This window comes from Coptis chinensis, chromosome 5, assembly GCF_015680905.1.
Source record: "Coptis chinensis isolate HL-2020 chromosome 5, ASM1568090v1, whole genome shotgun sequence".
Taxonomy (NCBI): domain Eukaryota; kingdom Viridiplantae; phylum Streptophyta; class Magnoliopsida; order Ranunculales; family Ranunculaceae; genus Coptis; species Coptis chinensis.
The window spans coordinates 47,075,118-47,089,882 of NC_141460.1; the positions used below are offsets into that span (position 1 = coordinate 47,075,118).

Below are 14,765 nucleotides of genomic sequence, written 5' to 3' on the forward strand. Positions count from 1 at the left end.
ACCTTGAATCCTCCATTACATACGCGAGCATTTCGCCTCATCACATTAAACAAGAAAACAACATATTAAACTATTAAAGTCTTGTAGATATTTACTTACGCCAAACAAATGTATCGATTGTAACAAATCTTAACCGGCCCCTATAAAGAAAAACGATATAAAGATGAAGTTGTTATGGAAATAATCAAGTGAGTCAGTAGCGATCGTTTTTGAGTTGGGTTTGGAAAGTTGGGCAAAATGTTGTTTATCTTCTCGTGTACCTACCCCCCTCCTCTCTTCTTCTCTTCACAACTCCACTCTCTCTCTCCCAACTTTTCCCCGGCCGACCTCTCCTCCACCCACTATTTTCCGTTCACATGGCTGCTCCCCCTCACTTGCGATTTGATTATTTTCTTCTCTCAAATTGCCGGCAAAACCCATCTCTCCCTCTCTCTCCTTTCTCACCAATACCTATCTCTTCTCCACTCCTACTCCGCTCACGCTCCACTGCAATGAATGGGTGTGAACATACAGACGCTTATCATACAACGTCATTATCCTACAGGGCTGTAATACTAGTGGTGTAACCAGAAGCATAGATAGATAGATTGTTTGTTAATAATACATGGCTCAACATATGCTAGATGGAGATATACGGTACTATGTAGGGCAGGATCAGATCATTCCCCACTTTGTGTATACACAGTAATGGTCCCTATACACACAAATAGTCCCTTCCATTTAACAAATTATGGTTGCCACATACAACTTCCACTAAGGTGTTTCAGACTTTGAGATAATGGTCTACTTTTTCACATTTACCGCATACGTAGTTATTGATAGATAGAAGAATCATATTATATATTTCTGTGTACGTGCAAAAGTGTTACACATGTTAATACACGACTGATGGTTCAAGTATGCAATAAAATAACCGTAGCAAAAAGATTCAATTAATATTGTTACACAATATTGTTACACTTGATAAACTAGACAATGATATAGTCTATTTTCCTTAGTTTATCTGTCTAATTATCAAAAAATTAATTAAGTCGTGAAAAAAAAAAAAAAAAAAAAAAAAAAAAAAAAAAAAAAACAATAAAATAAATCAAATAAATAATATGCTACTACGCTCACGCCCCACTGCAATGCAGTATACTAGTACTTATTTACTTTTATAAATAAAGCAACATATGATTGCGATACTGCTAGTATACTCTGGAAAGTGGAAATGCACCTAGTCTAGAAGGATGAAGGTTGAGCCAGGAGATTAGCCCCACATTGGTTAAGATCGGTCGGAGACATGAGGTTCTTATGTGAAAGTGATCCTACTTAGAATCTTAGAAACCTTGACACCTCTCATGGAAACGTAATTTTTGGTTGGATTGATTATTGTCGTAGTCAGTAGGGTGGGTTGACAGGTCACAAAGTACTATCAGAGTCCAAAATGTCTAGCCCTAAAGTGTGTGTGTCTGTGTGTGTGTGTGTGTGTGTGTGTGGGGGGGGGGCTATGTTCCATCCAGGATATTGGTTCTTATGTGAAGATCAATCTTCAGTAACTAACAAGGTGTTTTGAGGAAACCCCACACCTACATGAGGAGGTGGTTAAGTGCTGACAGCGTTAGTGGTAGTGGGTGGGTTGGGTGGTCGCTATGATTCTGTAAAGATGTGGCATTTTTATGAAACCAAATTACGTTAGAATATGAAACCAAATTATTTACCGGTTCTTTTGAATACCACTTTAGACGACCTTTGTGATATCAATGTCTAGTGTATCAAGAATGTCACACTAACACTCTTCGAACACATTTAAAATACCAAGGCACCTCATAAAATGTGTCAAACACTTATAGGGAGAGTATGATAAATTTTTGAGTAAGGTTATAAATGAGGGATATTTAGCTTTCAGCCCTTGTAATAACAAGGCCTTATGGGAAAGTTCAATTGACATGAGAACAACATTGGGAGGACCAGGAGTTACAACTTGGAGTTCCCTCTTCAACACAACAAGTTCTAGCTCTAAGCATACAAGCAAATTGGTCAATAAGGGTAATTTGTCTACCTGCCGTGATATCACCGTTAGTTATAATTTTTAATTTCTCTATAAATATTTTAATTCAATTGTTTTTTGACACATCAATAAAAATTTCACCCACCTCAAGTTTCTTTTACAGGTCAGTTAAATTAAGCAGGCAGTGACTCTCGAGGACAAAACATAGGAAAACATCACTCTCAAAACCAATTTTTTTTCGTAATCACTCACAAAGATAGGAATGTATAAAGTTCAAGTTTACCCTTCGCCATCAAATTGGGTCACTCACTCCTTCGTGCACCCAAAAGTGAGAGCAATTCATAATCCTAACCTGTTTCAACAACTTGTCCATTTGACGACGATAATTACATAGGTTACGATCCACGTCTCCCATGACTTATCATTTACAAAATTTCACTGATACTGAATCAATTAAAGATGGTGGGTTCATTCCTGATACCCCATCTCCAAATTTGGTTTTATACTAGTGGGGGGTTTCAATCTTACTCACCTCAATTAAATGGAATTGATGAACGCTTTGATATAGAATCTGAATAAGGTTGATATAGAATCTGAATAAGGTTTTGCACTTAGAAAATGGAGGGCAAAAGAAATTTGAAGTATTTCATCTTGGTTTTAGTAGGACTTTATTTTTTATGTTTGATTTATAGGCAGAATGTGATGAGATTGGAGGGTAAAGTATTATTGAATCAGATTATGAATGAGGCGGATGAGTTCAAGATTGAGTTTTATAGGGAGAGGACGGCTAATGTCGAGACGAACAAATAAATCTAGTAATAGGGAATGATTCCCTGACTTAGAATTTGCCATGAACATGGAACTGAACTTGTTCTGCTTGTTGTGGTTGTGTTGAAGAATTCATTAGCATTATTACCATGACCTTTCGAAGTTGTAAGTTAAAATGCATACAAAAAGTTACACTCGTTTTACTTGATTTGCTATTTAGTTTGTGTTGTTGACTCTTGTTGTTGTGATTGTGCGAGCAAATAATAGAGAAGGAAGTCAAGTAAAGTTTTATTCATACCTCAATGGAATGATCAGTGAGAACACATATTGGACTATGAACACTCATTGTTCATACCCATATTCGACTATGAACAATGATTTTTCATACCTCAACAACATGAAGAATGGTCAGTGAGAATTGTTCATACCAATATTCGACTATGAACAATGATTTTTCATACCTCAACAACATGAAGAATGGTCAGTGAGAACACCTGACTATGAACAAACATTGTTCATACTTAATAATAATTGTTCACACTCCTATTCGACTATGAACACTCATTGTTCATACCCATATTCAACTGTGAACAATGATTGTTCATGCCTCAACAACACGAGGAATGATCAGTGAGAACACCTGACTATGAACAAATCATTGTTCATACTGAACAATGATTGTTCACACCCCTATTAGACTATGAACACTCATTGTTCATACCTCAACAACATGAGGAATGATCAGTGAGAACACCTGACTATGAACAAATATTGTTTATACTGAACAATCATTGTTCACACCCCTAATGGACTATGAACACTCATTGTTCATACTCCTATTCGACTATGAACACTCATTGTTCATACCTCAACAACATGAGGAATGATCAGTGAGAACACTATTGTACTATGAACAATGATTGTTCATACCCATATTGGACTATGAACAAATCATCGTAGCTACTAAAATTTTATTCTGTGTGTTGCTTGGACAGGGTTAATTATTTGTCAGACCATGGGTCACTCATTTCACAACACAAATCTTTAGTATGGTACATACATAAATATTAAATTTACAACAAGGTTCAAGGAACTCCTAAAAAACAAAATTCAAGGTATAATATTCACTCGGATGCTACGCGCTACTAATTTGCCTTTGCTATCTTGAACCAGAGATCTGCTATGAAGATATGTAGGAAAGGGAGCTGTATGAGCCAGTTGTGTTGCTGCTTTGAGATGCATCTGCGTCTGGAAACAACATGAGCATATTCACCATATTAGATCCTGCAATGGTTGAAGCTTCAGTGAATCTCCGCCCATAGAACCGCAAGAAGTTCAATCCTTCCACTCTTGGTACACCCAGAGGAATCTTCCCTTCCAACATGCTCACCACATTTGCCATGTTTGGTCTCAATATTGGATTCTCATGTAGGAAACACAAGGCCACTCGCACAAGTTTCTCTATCTCCTCGCTCGTCACCCTCCTTTCGAGCTTTATGTTAGCGAGCTCCATATACTTCCTTTGTTCATGCATTTCCAAAGCATAGAGAGGAAAGTAAACAGGTACTGCAACTGTAGATGGTGATGAATTACCACCACTATCATTGTCAATGCCAGTACTAAGGCTTTGGGTTTTCAAAGAGCAGTTATTTCTTCCACTAACAATTTCAAGTAGCACCATCCCAAAGTTATAAATATCGGTCTTGTCTGAGATTGCAGAGCTAGTTAACCACTTTGGTGCTAGATATCCGTGTGTCCCTCTCATTGTGGTAAAGTGACTAGGTTGCTCAGGGCTCAAAAGCTTCGAAAGTCCAAAATCCGAGATCTTAACTTGGAAATGATCATTCAAGAGTATGTTCTCAGGCTTTACATAGCAATGAATGATATTTTGTTCACATCCACTATGCAAGTACGCAAGTCCACGAGTTATTCCCATTGCTATGTCGAACCTTTCTTGCCATTCTAAAACTGGTCCTGCGCCAAAGAGTGTTCTGTCCAGGGATCCACGATTCATGTACTCATACACAAGCAGACGTTTTCGTCCTTGAGCACAAAATCCTCTCAATCTAACCAAGTTAACATGATGAGTGTTGCCAATTATTGCAATCTCAGTACAAAATTCTTCCTTCCCTTGGTTGCTCATATTGCTTATTTTCTTCACTGCCACAATAGTCTTATCAGGAAGAGTTCCCTTATAGATATCACCAAACCCGCCAGAGCCAATCTTAGACTGAAACTTATTAGTCACCACATCAAGCTCTTCGTACTCAACTCTCACTGGTAAACCTGGAATGGAGAAATCATCAATTTCAGTTGAAGAATGAGAGCTTATCCGGCCTAGCTTTACCTTTTTCATTTTGGAATGCATTACTTTTCTCCATCTAATGAACCCAATAAGTACAAGTGATATCAACAAAAACACTTTAGACGAAGGAATAAGCACCAATGCAACTAGTGGAAGACTTCTTCTCTTTTGTCCACCAACGACACTAATAGACTCTTGGATCCTACCCCAATAAAGAGATATGAGTTGTGTCACTCCCACAAGCCAACCCTGCCTCAACAGGATCCATAAGTCCATTTACTCCGGCTGAAGCAATGGCATCCAAATTGGGTGTCTTGGCAACTTGCAGAGGAGTATGATACCCAAATCTCAGCAACGACACATCGCCCAAGCCATCAATCAGCCCGAACACTACTCGTTCCTTGGGATGCTCGCCGGTTCCCTCTCTCTCACTCACTCTGAAGAAAAGAAGACGAAGGGTTATTTTAAAAACTTTTGATTACTTATAAAACAGAAGGAAGGGTAAAAGTGGTATTTTAAAAAAAGAAAAAATACGGGCCAAGTTATTTTGTCATTAAGGTTATTAAAATAGAAAAACTGGATTAGTAAGTTGTTTCTACGATGTAAATGATTTTGAGAGTGATTATCAAAAAATCCTGCCTCTAGAGTTGTTTTGATAAGAAATGAGGCTCAGCCCTTTGGTTCTAACTCGGTTAAGTATAAACTCCCTCCCATCGACCCATATCACATAACCTCCCTATTATTTAGGTCTCGTTAAATAACCTCTCTGTTTTCCAAAAAAGAGATAAAATCTAGTCTGTTTTTATTTTCCATTTTATCTTATTTCCTTTTTTACCCTTTTGGGATTGAAAATTTCCCGAACATATGTAAATGTATTTTTATATAGTCATTGGAGCTATAAAAACTTAAATTTACATAGTAACTTTTGGGATTAAAAATTTCCCGACACCTGACAGAATATATGTAAATTTATTTTTACATAGTCATATATATGTAAAACTATATTTATAGTCATTGGAGCTATGTAAACTTAAATTTACATAGTAACTTTTGGGATTGAAAATTTTCTGACGACACCTGACAGAATATAAATTTAAATTTTCCTATGAAAAAAAATTTCATATGAAAATTTAAATTTAAATTTAAATAGGTTAAGAAGACTGTGTAATTTTATATTGTCATATGTAAATACAAATTTACAGAGGATGACGTCAGCCCGATTTTCTTTAAATTCGAAATATAAATTTAGAGTTCATAAGGGTATTTTGGTCTGTTTTGGCTTTGATGTTATGTTTTAAATAATATGGAGGTTTTATGCATTTGTTCGGCTTCGGGGCTTTTTTGTACAACCATTTAATTACCAAAGAGATTAAACCCCCGTTGTCTGGTTATTTTGAATCGGGCCCAATTTCTTGTAAATTAAGACATCTCAGATACCAGACAATGGGTTTAATCTCCCTGGTACTTAAATGGTTGCACAAAAACCCCCTATGTTTAACAAATGCATAAAACCTCCCTATTATTTAAAAACATAACATCAAAGCCAAAGCACTCTTGATAAAAAAAATACCCCCCTGAGGAAAATCGGGCCGACGCCATCAATCTTTACTTATAATTTCAGCTTTAAGGACAAACCGGATCGACGTCATCCCATGTAAATTTGTATTTACATATGACAATATAAAATTACAGCCTTCTTAACCTATTTAAATTTAAATTTTCATATGAAATTTTTTTTCATAGGAAAATTTAAATTTAAATTATGTCTGGTGTCATCGAAAAATTTTCAATCCCAAAAGTTACTATGTAAATTTAAGTTTTCATAACTCCAATGACTATATAAATATAGTTTTACATATATATGACTATATAAAAATACATTTACATATATTCTGTCAGGTGTCGGAAAATTTTCAATCCCAAAAGTTACTATGTAAATTTAAGTTTTTATAGCTCTAATGATTATGCAAATATAGTTTTACATATATATATGACTATGTAAAAATACATTTACATATAGTCAGGAAATTTTCAATTCCAAAAAGATAAAAAAAAAAAAAAAAAAAAAAGATAAAATGGGAAATAAAAACAGACCAAATTTTATTTCTTTTTGGAAAAACGGAGAGATTATTTAACGAGACCTATGTGAGATGGGTCGATGGGAGGGAGTTTATACTCAACCATGTTAGAACAAGGGGCCTCATTTCTTGTTTCAGATGCATACTTGGATATCTTAACCAGAATAACTTATGGCAAAACCAGAATAGGTGCATTAGATTCCAAAAAGTACAAAATTGGAATGACTTTAGAATTGAGTTTAGAATTGAGTCGAATCATCTTCTTCCCCAACACGGCAACACCCAATTTCTAACAGTAAGTAAACAAGAAGAAAATAAGAGTTTAATGAGACCCTTGATTTCACCATAGCAATTAAACACACTGATAATCGTAGACACGTTAACCTATCAACCATATGAATTCCAACGGGTAAAACAGTACAAATTCCGGCACCAATCAGCACCAAATCAACAAACCATGCGTCGAATTTAAAACTTTAACAGTCCTATACACACCCTCTCTAGCAATTATACCATCACCATAGCAATTTTTTTTTTCAAGAGAGATGGGTCATTGATCATTAATCACGATTAAAACTTAACATTAAAGAGAAAAGTCAAGACGGGTTCTTTAATTGTCGCAATCAATAATGACAAAGAAGCAGGAACACTGGATGCAGCATTAGGGGTTCCTATGCCACACTTAATTGATTGGAGGGAAATAATGGCGAAGATGGGTTGTTCATTATTCATAGGGAAATAATGGTGAAGATGAGTTCTTCGACGCGTGCTTGGTTTCTCACGTGCGAACAAAAGAATGAGGGTTTATTTTGCTCACGTGCGACAAGATAACACATATTAACCCGATTGACCAATTTACTAATTTGGTTACCCCAATTGACAAGAAAAAAAATACATTACCCAAATTGAATTTTTGGAGAAAGTATGTTATGCAATTTGGCTAATTTTTCTTTACTTAAGGAGTAACCCACACATCAATTTAGAAACCAAAATTCTATAAAAATTTTGACTTGTTGACTACTTTGTGGAGAATATGATATAGTTGGACTATTATATCATATATCACATCTTCCTCTCTTCTATATTGTCTAGGAGTATAAATTTTCTTGGATCCTTCAATATATGTGGGTTTTTGTTCGGTACTTGAACTTTCAAATTTCTAGGATCTAGCTTCAACGTAAATCAATAAGAAATTGTACTTGGAAAGTTTTCTCAAAGCTACCAGTATTATATCCTGTTCGAGTAGGCTGATTCATTCTTCCTGATTTAGAATTTTTAGTGCATAGAAGAGCAAAGATGAATTTGGCAATCCCCGCTATTCCCATGGTTATTCGAGCAAAGAAGGCATTCGAGGCAATTTGTGTTTGTTGCTTTATTAAGGGCCCCCCATTGAAGAAGAAGACGAGAGCTGAGACTACTATATGTCATGCTAAATGCAGTGTTTCCCTCAGTTGGGCAATCTGAAATAGATAGGATTGTTCGTGAAAAAGCAAACAGAGTAGTTAAAGGTAGTGAGGAAGACAGTGTCCCAGAGCCAAAGCCGTTATCAAAAGAAGTTGTGCAATTACAAATGAAAGACCTTCAGTTCTTAAAACAGAATAGTGAAACCTAAGAAGTCACATCTTTCTCTTTGTTGTTGTAAGTAGGCACTTTTGATCTATATGTTGAAGAAGATTGTATGAACCCAGTTCATACCCTTTATTCTTATAGGTCTCGACTCGTCGGTTTGATGCTGAAGACGAGAAATACTCATGATTTGAATTCATCAGCTGAACCTATTTAGGTTGCCTACGTACAACCTTACTGGGGGATCAAGTTGCGCCGTAGTTCTCCCCTCTCTCCTCCTTCTTCTGTCTCTCTCCTAGAGTCGCTTTCTCTCTCTCTCTCTCTCTCTCTCCTCTCTGAATGTCTCCTCCTCTGGTCGTCTCCTCCCTATCCTCTAGTCGTTTCCTCACTCTCTTCTCTCTAGTCGCCTCCTCTCTCTCTTTCCTCTCTGGATGTCTCCTCCTCTGGTCGTCTCCTCACTCTCTTCTCTCTAGTCACCTCCACTCTCTCTCCTCTCTTTCCTCTCTGGATGTCTCTTCCTCTGGTCGTCTCCCCTCACTCTAGACCTCCCTTTCTCCTCCACCTCTCTTGTGCATCCATTCTCTTCTTTTATATCTCCCCCTCATCAATCTTAGCCCTCCCTCTCTCTTAAGGTTTACTGGCCCAATACATACTGTTGAATTCTGTGTTAGTGGTGATGCTAGGAGAGTTGTGACATTGATATATTAGAGACACCAAGAAGAAGACCAAAGAAGACTAGAGATTGATTAGGGTTAAAGAGTTCTTAGGTTGAGAGACTGTTCTCTACCTAGAGTTACATACTTATATTAAACTAAAACATGATAATAGAAACTACTAGATATATATAGATGTCCACACTTATAGAAACGTGGGACTTTCCATATTGGACATATGCTAATACTAACATATTCTAATATTGATATATTCTAACACTCCCCCTCAAGCTGTAATTACGCAAACTATACAAATTACAGATTGGATTACAAAAAAAAACAAATGATAAGAATATTGCTCCCTCTTTCGCATAGAACTGTTTTTAGTTGAAGAACTCGAACAACTGTTGAGACGTTCTGGAGGTGAAACTGTCGGTGTGTAGCAATGGCCTAACTCGGATCTTGAAGGTGTACCACGATACAAACTGAAAACCATAACACCGGTTTGATGGCGCACTACTTGGCTGCTACTCACTTCATTCGTTGCTATGACTTTCATAATCTAAATTGCAAAGGATAACACTGATTTGATGTGCGCTTCTTGGCTGCTACTATTAATATCACTGTTGAAGTCAACAAAATACTATTATGGGTACTCGAATCAAGATCCGTAGGTTTAGGCTTGATCGCTAATCAAAACATACTTGCGAGTTGATGCTTGATCAAGCACTGAATCATACTTGCAGTTGAGGCTTGATTGCTACCTGAATACTGAAGACTGCAGTTTAAGCTTGACTGCTACATGAAACATACTTGCAGTTGAGGCTTGACTGCTACTTGAATATTGAAGACTAAATAAGGGATATGCCTTGTCATGAAGAGTTCGTCAAGGCATGCTGGAATATGGAGACATGAGTACTCTTTCTCATACATCTCTATATTCTCTTTCCCTTATATACTACTGAATGTCTTCATATCTCCCTATTCCCCCTCTCAAGTTGGAATATACAAGGCTGAGTAGGAACATACAAAGACTTGTCTATTCCGACTTGAACTTGAAACAGAGAAAACCAAATACAAACTTATACAACCAACCAATGCCCACTTCAAAAAACAATACTTCAGATCCTACAGTGATTCAATTTCAATGGTTATTTTTCTTTTTTTTAGTGGATTGCCAAGCGACAACAACAAAAATGATACCAAACACCTTCCACACTGGTTTTGAGTTGTTTATACATCTACAGACTTGTTTATACATCATATTGTATATGGACAATCTAATGCAGATTAAGAAAGCACCAGAAGCTGGTCTCTACCATGCACTGTCAAGAATGAATATTATCGAACTTTAAGACTAAACTTTGCTTACTGAACCATGCACTGTCAATAACCCCTGTAAGACTAAACTTTGCTTGCTGAAAGCTCATTCTCACTGAGGGACCTCTCATTTTGATCTCCTGAAAGAATACTACGAAACTATTACATGTATACAAGGCAGCAAACACACCACAAACAATGGAGTACAAATTGTATCAAATCCACCAAACTTCCCTCCAATCCCCACTCAAGCCAGTCCCTCCTCAAGGATTCTTTACTTTGATTCTCAATTTTCTGGCTACTTGTGTTGCTCTTGGATGGACTGGCCTTTTACTGGCATCAGTCTGCTCCACCTCTACCCAGTTGATAACTCTGAAAAGGAGAGACTGGGGGATTTTTCGAGTATCCTTCGTTGTGGTTCCTCTAGGTTTTTTCATACCCTTTTCTAAAGCTTCCTCCAAAAAGTCCATAAACCAGTTTCCAGCTTCTGTTTCTATCTGCTTGCCCAATTTGATAGTGTTGCTGAAGTGGTTTGAGGCCGGCTTCCTGTTCTCATCATTCTCTGAGACAGTATCTAGAGAAAACTTTCCAATCAGGGTTAATGCTCCTTTTCTATCCGAAGCCTTCGGAGTCGTACTAGACCTTGAAATCTTCCCAATGTTCGACTTCAGGTCGTTTCTTTCATGGGTAGCAACTGAAACTGACTTGTATAATGCAGATCTTCTTTTGGAGGAACTCAATTCTGAGTCGCAGTTTTGATCCATCGAATTATGTTCATGTAAGATGTAAGCATCATCCTCGGGATGTCTTTTCAACCCTTCTTGCCGTTTCCTAAGTGGTGTTTGAGGTATCTCGTTACTTGCAGTAGCTGCTTGTATAGACTCCATGTCACTAACTGCTTGTACAATCTGGTTATGGAATTCCAGAAACTGATCTAAGCAGGCAGTTGGGGCATCGGGTTTTGCAGATTTACTCAAGTCTGAGAGCATCCTGCAAAAATAACACGAGTTTTCATTCATTAAGTTCATGATAACTTACAACTTCAACAGCTCTTTTTGATGTAGATTGCACGAAGCAAGAAACATGGTTCTTGTCAGGTCTGCATACTTGAGAGTTCGAACTAAAGTTTCTGTTGCGGACGCATCTCTCAGAGCTTGAAGTGCTACCTTCTGAGTTGTTTCCCTGTTATGTATGGCTTCCTGCAGCAAGCCAAATCAAACTTACATCAGACAAGACGTCATAGGCAAAGGCGATATGTAGTAAAGAAAAATCATGAAAGAAATATGATTACCTTCCCAAGAATGCTTAGTTTTCCGGGCAACAACATGCCTATGTTGTTACTTTGTTTGGAGGCACACTGTTGTTTGACCCCCAGTACAGAATGCGAAGAGTTTTGTGCGTCTCCCGTCACTGCGATGGAGGGTGCTACTGTTATGTTCTTCTTTATTGGTGGGGGAGTCATACTCCTCTTTTCCTACAACAAACCCAAATAGCGCATACACGAGTATATATTTAGTTCCATTTTTCATATCTATTCAATTAGGCAGCTAACAATAAAAGCTACTGATTTTTAAGTTAATTTGTATGGGTGCAAGAGCAACAGACAATTTAGCTGCAACTCCTTAAGAGACTAGCATTTAAAATGTCAGATGTTAATCATACCAATTGAAATGCACAAGGCAGTTATAAAGTTGCATTCTTTTCTTAGGACAATCCAATATAACAGATAACATATTCATTCATCACATATATACATTTCCATTAAAAACAACGCAATTTATAGTACTATTGAATGGGCGGTACCTTCTCCACAGAAATTTCAATTAAAATGTACATTAGAAAATATAACATTAGCAAAGCAAAATGTACCTACAGTGGGATTAAATGGAGTCCATGGAATCCTAGGCTCTCGATCACACACGCTCCTGCTCCTAGGAAGCTTTGACACAGAAGGAGTCATACAGCTCTTCCTTACACATCCAGGACTTTCTCCCTTATCAACCATCTTAGCAAAGAGCCCAACACTCATTGAAGCTCTACAAACACTGCTCGCATTTCCATCCTTCTCCATTCTTCCTCCTTTAATTATAGGTGAAACCGAAAAATTGGCCCCCATTCTCATCGAACTAGACCTCTCTTTCCTTGGTGTGCATTGATCAAGATCCAAATTTACCGGCTTCATCACCAAAGGCGAAGAAACACCATTACCCGGCACATTCTGCTCCCAGGAACTTCTTCTATGAACAGACTGTCTCAAATTATAACTTCTCTCATTATCCTCCCCAATTTTCTTCATCGCCATTATTGGTTCCGGTGTTCCAACTAATGGATGCCTTCCAGGTATGGTTTTCGTCCCTTTAATAACTGGAACAGGCGATCCGGGTTCTAATCTATCAACATAAATAAACTGTCCAAGCTGCATTTTGTTACTAAGTACAAGGTCTTCTTGTTCATCAGGTAAACTAACATATACCGAATGCGAAGAATCAGAAACTTTAATGTAGAATCCATGTTGTGGCCATAGATTCTTTTCATCAAGATCCACTGGAACTATATCAGTTACCTGTAAAAGTGAACTTCTATGTTCCCCAGTCGCTCTAGTTCCACTATTCATGCTGTTTATTAGCTTTAACAGAATCCCAGGTGCCAATGTGGCCATTATTACTAAAGATTTGCTGCAAGAACCAAAACCCTTATTTAGAATCTATGTAATACTATGAAACCTATGAATATACTCGAAACATATACAAGAAAATATGTATATAGTGAAATTTATGAAGAAAGAAACAAAAGGAAAGTTAAGATAGTTCACCTGAAATTGTCAATGAAAAACAATCAAGATTTTTCTCTGAAATGGGGCTGGGCCTTATCTGTTCTTGGTTTTTAGATGAAGTGACTGTGAAGAGAAGAAGATGGTGATGGTGTTGGAGAATTGAGGGTGATGATAACGGTTGGTAAAGAGGAGCTAATATGTTTTTCAAATTTGGACCTTTTTTTGGTAACGTTGGAGGAGCAACGGTCGAATTTGGTGAAATAACTGAAACGCGTTGGTCCTTTCAGTTTTATTACAAATATGTCCTGGAGAATGAGCAGCCTGTGGGAGCTGGTAATTGGGCCGGGACGGCTCTAATTTCGGCCTTCTCATTTTGTAAAATTGGGCCCGGACAACTTAAAGGCCCAGCCCAAGTGTTCACGCACACAACTTCACTCAAACGAGTATCTTTTTTTTTGGTTTCTTTTCGGTGTTTTTTTTCCCAAGAAATTGGCCCCAAGGCTCAATTTTGGGGAAAATGAAGTCTAGAGGATACAATTTTTTGTGATTAACTCACAAGAACAAATTTTGGGGAAAAGTAACTCACGAACCCACTATTTCAAAATTAGTAATCCTTAAGGACAAAATAAGTTGGCCCCGCCTTTTTACATTTTTTAAAATGCCAGTTATACCCTTCCGTGAAAATAATCCTTAAGAACAAATGACCCGGATTTAAAATAAATATTTTTCGATTTTACCCTTTCTGTCATTTTACTATGAACAATGAGTGTTCATGCCTTCTACTGGTGTATGAACAATGATTGTTCATATCCAAATAGGTGAACGTACCTTATACAATATATTGATGTATGAACATTCAATGTTCATACCCAAAGACTATGAACATTGAATGTTCATACCTAAATGACCAAGTACTATGAACATCGAATGTTCATACCCAAAGGACTATGAACATTGAATGCTCATATCCAATCAATGTTCATATCCAAGGACTATCTATGAACATTGAATGTTCATATCCAAGGACTATCTATGAAAATGGAATGTTCATACCCAATGACTATGAACATTGAATGTTCATACCCAAGGACTATAAACATTGAATGTTCATGTATGGACATTGAATGTTCATGTTCATACCCAAAGGACTATAAACATTGAATGTTCATACCCAAGGACTATGAACATTGAACATTGAATGTCATTGAACATTGAATGTTCATACTAAATACACCTGGTCGTTTCGTCTGGGCCGGGACGTTAATTATTTTGCGTTAGGGGTATACTTGACATTTCATCTACCCGATCTGAT

General features: G+C 37.2%; 1 protein-coding gene and 1 pseudogene across 2 annotated transcripts; both read right to left on the reverse strand.

The window, feature by feature from the left end:
- Positions 1-3,785: 3,785 nt before the first annotated feature.
- On the reverse strand, positions 3,786-5,495 carry LOC147497699 (G-type lectin S-receptor-like serine/threonine-protein kinase At5g35370 pseudogene; annotated as a pseudogene). The gene has a single exon (XR_015195215.1). The product of XR_015195215.1 is annotated as a G-type lectin S-receptor-like serine/threonine-protein kinase At5g35370 pseudogene (transcript).
- A 5,062-nt stretch (positions 5,496-10,557) lies between these two features.
- LOC147497700 (protein CORTICAL MICROTUBULE DISORDERING 4-like) lies at positions 10,558-13,684 on the reverse strand. The gene is made up of 5 exons (XM_086560047.1): positions 13,493-13,684; positions 12,554-13,355; positions 11,972-12,154; positions 11,788-11,879; positions 10,558-11,670 (listed from the first exon to the last, which is right to left on the reverse strand). Exons 2-5 carry the CDS (start codon positions 13,337-13,339, stop codon positions 10,944-10,946), a joined length of 1,788 nt encoding a protein of 595 aa, XP_086416173.1. The 5' UTR covers positions 13,340-13,355; positions 13,493-13,684; the 3' UTR covers positions 10,558-10,943.
- Between the last annotated feature and the right edge of the window lie 1,081 nt (positions 13,685-14,765).

What these genes read in the sequence shown, in the direction of transcription:
- LOC147497700 (XM_086560047.1), bottom strand. Translation starts at nt 13,339, where the DNA reads ATGGCCACATTGGCACCTGGGATTCTGTTAAAGCTAATAAACAGCATG. An exon ending in AACTAAGCATTCTTGGGAAG is followed by an intron (nt 11,880 to 11,971) that starts GTAATCATATTT and finishes GGCTTGCTGCAG; the next exon opens with GAAGCCATACATAACAGGGA. An exon ending in ACTTTAGTTCGAACTCTCAA is followed by an intron (nt 11,671 to 11,787) that starts GTATGCAGACCT and finishes TTATTTTTGCAG; the next exon opens with GATGCTCTCAGACTTGAGTA.